The 5,825-nt window shown below is 28.9% G+C and overlaps 1 protein-coding gene across 1 annotated transcript; it reads left to right on the forward strand.

The window, feature by feature from the left end:
• Nucleotides 1-1,109: 1,109 nt before the first annotated feature.
• Nucleotides 1,110-5,090, forward strand: LOC111631761. Its single transcript, XM_023376071.1, has 8 exons — nt 1,110-1,366; nt 1,442-1,536; nt 1,604-1,672; nt 2,366-2,392; nt 3,544-3,609; nt 3,692-3,721; nt 3,793-3,834; nt 4,971-5,090. The coding sequence occupies exons 1-8, from the start codon at nt 1,318-1,320 to the stop codon at nt 5,058-5,060; spliced, it is 468 nt and encodes a 155-aa protein (XP_023231839.1). The 5' UTR covers nt 1,110-1,317; the 3' UTR covers nt 5,061-5,090.
• Nucleotides 5,091-5,825: the final 735 nt, after the last annotated feature.

A 5,825-nucleotide genomic window follows, 5' to 3' on the forward strand; every position in this document is an offset into this window, starting at 1 on the left:
GTTCTAATACATGGATCGTTTTATTTAAAAAGAATTTCTTAATTATTGTTTAATCGAATTATTATAAGATTTCATCAATCTTAAACAACGTCTTACAAGAATTAAATACAGTAGACTTTTACTAATCCGGCCAATCCTTGAGCGGGGAATAATGCCGGATTACTGAGCGCACGGGACTAAAGGCAATGAACGACATGGCTCTTCCGTACTGATTCTTTTTGGAGCTGTATTTTCTTATTTTTTGAAATTATGCACAGTAATTGGAAAATTTAATTCCTTATTTTAATGTTAATTTTACAAAGTTTACTGTATGTATTTAAAAAATAATACATATTTATACGAGAAAGATATTTTAATTGGGTCTATTATTAATAAATAATAATACACTAATTTCATATTTAATTTACAGATTTCAACAATTTTATACTTGTTAATATTAAATGCTTAATCAAACTTGTATAATATCCAGCATTCGAAGCATATTTTATTAATTAAATATAAAAAGCCAAATGAATGTGTTGAGGAATTGATTATTTAGCTGTTTCTCTTAACGTTCCCTGATAAAATACAGTTATTTTCATTTCTCTATTCTGGATATTTTTCTAACGTCAAACTATTGTTTAAATTTTAAGAGAATAGAATTTCCTATTTCCGTGTTTATAATTCCAAGAATATAGAATAAAAATTACAGTCAGTTTATGTGATAATAAATTATAATTTCATATATACATTATTTCAAAATACATAAACACATAACTGTAGAGAGTTAAGTTTACCTTTGATTAAAATAAAGAAAACTCGACTTTCTAGAACATATGTTAAAATAATAAAATTTATATAAAATATTATTCTATTATTTTATAGAAACTTCATGAAAAACAAAAGAAAGTATTCAATTTTAACCTTAAAATCTTCTTAAGCATTAAAGGATCCAGAAGTAACCGAAGTGGTCTAACACCTTATAATATTTGAGTAATTATAAGTATCTTTTTTAAATATGTGCATAAAGATTATATATTTGATAACCCATATTTGCCATCATAAATTTTTAAAAAACAAACGTTTCGAACAAATAAATTTTAGTATTTTCTTCTGTCAATAGGAAAAGCTGAATCCACTGTTCCCCGCCATTCTTCCGCCGTTGCTCGCGAGTATAAACAACTTATTTGCATACTCATTATTTAAAACTTGACATCTGCTCGAGTTATATAAAAATTTGCATACAATTTTCCTATATAAACTTTCTTAACCGCCACCAAATTACCATACAGGTTAACGTGTTAGCCATCGACTTCTTATCGTGAGCTCGAGTTCGGAATGAAGATGATGATATCTTTCGTGTTGACTGCCATATTTTTCTCTGGAAGTAAATAATTATTTAATATTTTACGTTTTAAAATTGTATACCAATGATTTTTGACATAACTCTATCTGTTTTTAGTAATAGCTGCAAAAGATAAAGATAAAAAGCAATTCGAAAATTGTCTTAGTGAGAAAAATAAAAAATGCATCGATGAAGTCATCGAAAATGCAAATGTAAGTAAAAACCAAACGTTTCCAGTCGTAAAAATGATTATATAACAATTGATTTTTCTTATTATAGAATGGAACATACCAGAGTCTCAGAGAAAGTATGATAAAATGCTGTAATAATAATGAAAATAATGAAAGAGTAAGTAATATTATTTAAAACAACACATCACGTAATATAACGTATGTATTGTGTTGTATTAATTTGTTGTGTTTAAGTAATATTATTTTAAAAAAAATCAATTTTATCATAATTAGCTTTATACTGAATGGCCGAAAATACCTACCAAGTTTAAACACTTTGAAAAATTATAAGCACAGTCCAAGAAAGAAACTAAGATGTAAATATATCCTGTATTTCAGTCTGTTGGGAAAGTAATCTAAGTCATTATCTGAATATTGCAGAAGGTTTTATATGTCTAAGCATTCAAATTCCTTTCTTCGGACGAACGTACAGTGTACTAGTGGTGGACAGTTCCGGTCGGAACCAACAGTCCCAGTTCTGCTGCTAGAACTGGATCTCCCACTTCTACAGTTTATTGTTGTAAAGCTGGACTTAAATTCTTGCATTGACGTCATTTTACTGCACCCGAGAACATAAATTCGTCTTAAATATCACTATTTATTAACTGCCGGTCCGCATAGAATATTTAGCGCTGCACGAATGTTTTATTACTTTTTTATGTTAGATTACGTGAAACTTAATCTAAGAAATAATAAGAAATTAGGGATGAAAATAGATAATTTTTAATGGTAAAACTCTTATATTTTGACGAATATTGTCTAAAATATAATATTTTATGCTTATACTAAAAATCTTATTATTTTTCTATAGGTTGTATGCTTCTTGCGGAAAATTCAAGTAAGAATATAATTTATTACTTTGATTTCGCATTCGTTAGAATGTAAATTTAGCACCGATAATCGCAAAGTATTAATAGTTTTGTGTTATTTATAACTAATATCTTGCGAATCAACAATAATAAATCATTATCAATATAGGGTCATCGCCAAATTGGTAACTTTTATCTTGCGGCACCCGTACGTCTTTATATACATTGTACAGTACGTATATTTATAATACGTGTACAATGAATATACAATAAGTTTCAATAATACGCGTAGAAGACTTATGGTGCTGCTCTTTACTACTGATACCCTAGTGTGTCCCGGAAGCCCGGTTGAAAAATTTAAGTAAATTTTATGGGCATCTCCTTTTAATTCGATTATTTAAATCTATTCTTCGTTCTAGAATAAAAAAATGCATTTTAATTCTAGAATCGGAGTTCTCAAACGACACTTTTACAGAATGCATACACGTAAAGGGATAGCAACTCGTGTCAGCATCCGTACGAAATGGCCTTAAGGATCTCTTCGTATTTAGGAATTTATATTCTGAAACTGTTCAAAATGGCGGATATTTCGATGATATGATAGTGAGAAAGAAGTTAAAATCTCGGCTCGCTATTGAATAACAAAGAAGTTTAAAATTAATACCATGTAATCTTTTATATTCATAATTTTTATTCCGAAATGTCCGTGGCCATCCAATTTTGTCTGATTTTTCAGTTATTTAATGCACAGGTATGCAAAATAATTGCATCACAGAATTATTTGAATGGATGTAGAATCTCTGCTCTATAAAAACTTATTTAANTGTGTAAAACGGAACCTGAAAAAACGGAAAATAATATACTGTATCTTATATCTCGGCTTTCTGTAAACTTTTGTAGTGATTTCCCCTCCTTTCTCTACTTCTATTGATATATCTAGGAAGCGTATGTTTTGACATGTAATCTTTTATATTCATAATTTTTATTCCGAAATGTCCGTGGCCATCCAATTTTGTCTGATTTTTCAGTTATTTAATGCACAGGTATGCAAAATAATTGCATCACAGAATTATTTGAATGGATGTAGAATCTCTGCTCTATAAAAACTTATTTAAGCATTAATTTTTAATAAAATTTTAAAATGACAAGTATTTAAAGAATTCGATTAATTTCATTTTAGGAATTTGATATTTGGAAGTGCATTCAGAAAAGTTACGATTGCATTTTAAATAAACTGGATATGAATGTAATCATTTTAACACTTTATCAACGTCAATTTTATTTATGAAAAAGCAATGAATAATCTACTTTTCCTTTCTTATTTTCAGCCTGAATTAAATAAACTCTACACAGAATTTGTAAGTCAAACTTTTTATAATTTTTTTTAAATTATATTATAATTTATTAATGTATATATTTTTATTTGTAGAAGGAGACAAAACAATGCGACGAATATATAGATAATCTAAAGGTACAGAAATAATTTTAAAATTTAGATTTTCTCGTTTCAAATAAAATATTTATTTTCGACATTAAAAAAATACATTAAAAAATGAAAATTCAAATATTTTAGACCCTACGAAATGGTAAAGTACGATATTCGACGTTTCAGTGTTTCTTAAGACAATTGAATCAAGAGTTAGCTGCTTATTTTTTTTACTTGTTGGGTTGCAATTTGAAGAAATTGTAGACCTATAAATTCCCAATGTTGTTCGTATTGTTGTCTGTCCTTCCTAAATATCGAGAACACAGTTAGTTAAATGAAAGCCAAGACCATATATAGAAAGCGTAAGGGCAGGAGGCCCCGATTAACTATAGGCAAACGTGATGCATACAAGAAGTCACGTTATTTCAATTTAAAATGGAGTTAGATGAGTGGCACGACTCGATTGCTAAAAGAAAAGTATGATAAACTGGGGCAAGACACTACTAATTTAAGATGGAAAACATATAAAGATAAAAAGCAATTCGAAAATTGTCTTAGTGAGAAAAATAAAAAATGCATCGATGAAGTCATCGAAAATGCAAATGTAAGTAAAAACCAAACGTTTCCAGTCGTAAAAATGATTATATAACAATTGATTTTTCTTATTATAGAATGGAACATACCNGCACGACTCGATTGCTAAAAGAAAAGTATGATAAACTGGGGCAAGACACTACTAATTTAAGATGGAAAACATATATTTTATGTTAAATAAATTGAAAAATATGATTAAAAATTGCAGCCCGGCATTACGAGCCTCGCTTACTTAGCCACCGAGATACACACCAAGTTCCTCCAATTAATAGTGGATCTCGTAGACCCGACGAATGTACAGACGTAGGATATTATATATTTAGAATTAAGGCTGATTGTAAGCTCTTTGGTTGTGCAAGCAATCTCCAGCAGATAGTGTTAAAAATTCAATACTTTTTGGATTCTAACGCATAAAACTGTTTGGTTTATTATGCTTAAATTAAAGTTTAATGCCATCCGGCGGAGATCGCACGTGTAACAAAAGATAGAATATGTTTCATTGTTATGGCTTTATATGAATCAAAGCAATTTGAAATAATTGAAAATGATAAAATACTAATCTATATATTTATTCCACTTTTTTACAGAGTAATTTTGTAGAAAGATTTTGTATAAATTATGAAACCAACGACGGTGATCTGAAATATGCCTGTTCACAGCCGAATTTATTCGCTTAGAAGCTTGTGAATAAAGGAATTTATTCGCTTTTTCTCAACGTATTCAAAAAAATATTGTTAAAATTTTCTCTAAAATTTCTGATAATTTGATGTCTATTATTAAAATTTGAGTTGCATTAACAATGTGTTATGTCTCGTATATAATAATGCAGTTACATACACGAATGATCTTCCAAAGATTGAATTCTCATTAAACGCTTCCAATCGTAAAATTTATTTTTCTTCATCGGGTGATATTAAAAAACAATCAAGTGTATTGAAAACATATAAATGCAGTTAATTTATACGATGGTTGAATAGTAATTTTACAAGTTTAACTAATTTGTTGTTACTTTTTTATCTTCCCGTGAGCACTAAGAGTGTGGTAAAAAGGTCTTTTTAATCATATCCATCATGGGTTCGACCAAGCACACAATAGAGGCAGCCGAGTGGCCCTTACCACTCGGCTGCCTCTACACATATAGACGGACAATTCCACGAAAAAATCATTAATTTATCGAATTAGATTAAATAATTAAGATATTTTAAAGATTTGAGTATTTACTCGGAAACATTCCACGTGAAACGTTCATCTCACCTCATAAATTCAATATTATCGTTGTCGGCATTTCTCTTCCATGCAACAAATCTCCTCCATTCTTTAATTAATAAAGTCTGCATTTTCTCCTTTTTATAATGCACAAACTTGAAATCTTCTAAACCTTCAAAAACGTTTAAGATTCGGTTATTTTTTATTACATCCTCTAACGGTTTCGGTCAGTTAAT

Source organism: Centruroides sculpturatus, unplaced genomic scaffold, assembly GCF_000671375.1.
Source record: "Centruroides sculpturatus isolate CEXI.00-Female unplaced genomic scaffold, Cexi_2.0 scaffold72, whole genome shotgun sequence".
NCBI classification, from domain to species: Eukaryota; Metazoa; Arthropoda; class Arachnida; order Scorpiones; family Buthidae; genus Centruroides; species Centruroides sculpturatus.

Excerpts from the sequence above, each read along its gene's own strand:
- LOC111631761 (XM_023376071.1), top strand. The coding sequence starts at position 1,318 with ATGAAGATGATGATATCTTTCGTGTTGACTGCCATATTTTTCTCTGGA. Across the intron at positions 3,610-3,691 it reads TAAATAAACTGGATATGAAT|CCTGAATTAAATAAACTCTA; the intron begins GTAATCATTTTA and ends TCTTATTTTCAG. Across the intron at positions 3,722-3,792 it reads ATAAACTCTACACAGAATTT|AAGGAGACAAAACAATGCGA; the intron begins GTAAGTCAAACT and ends TTTTATTTGTAG.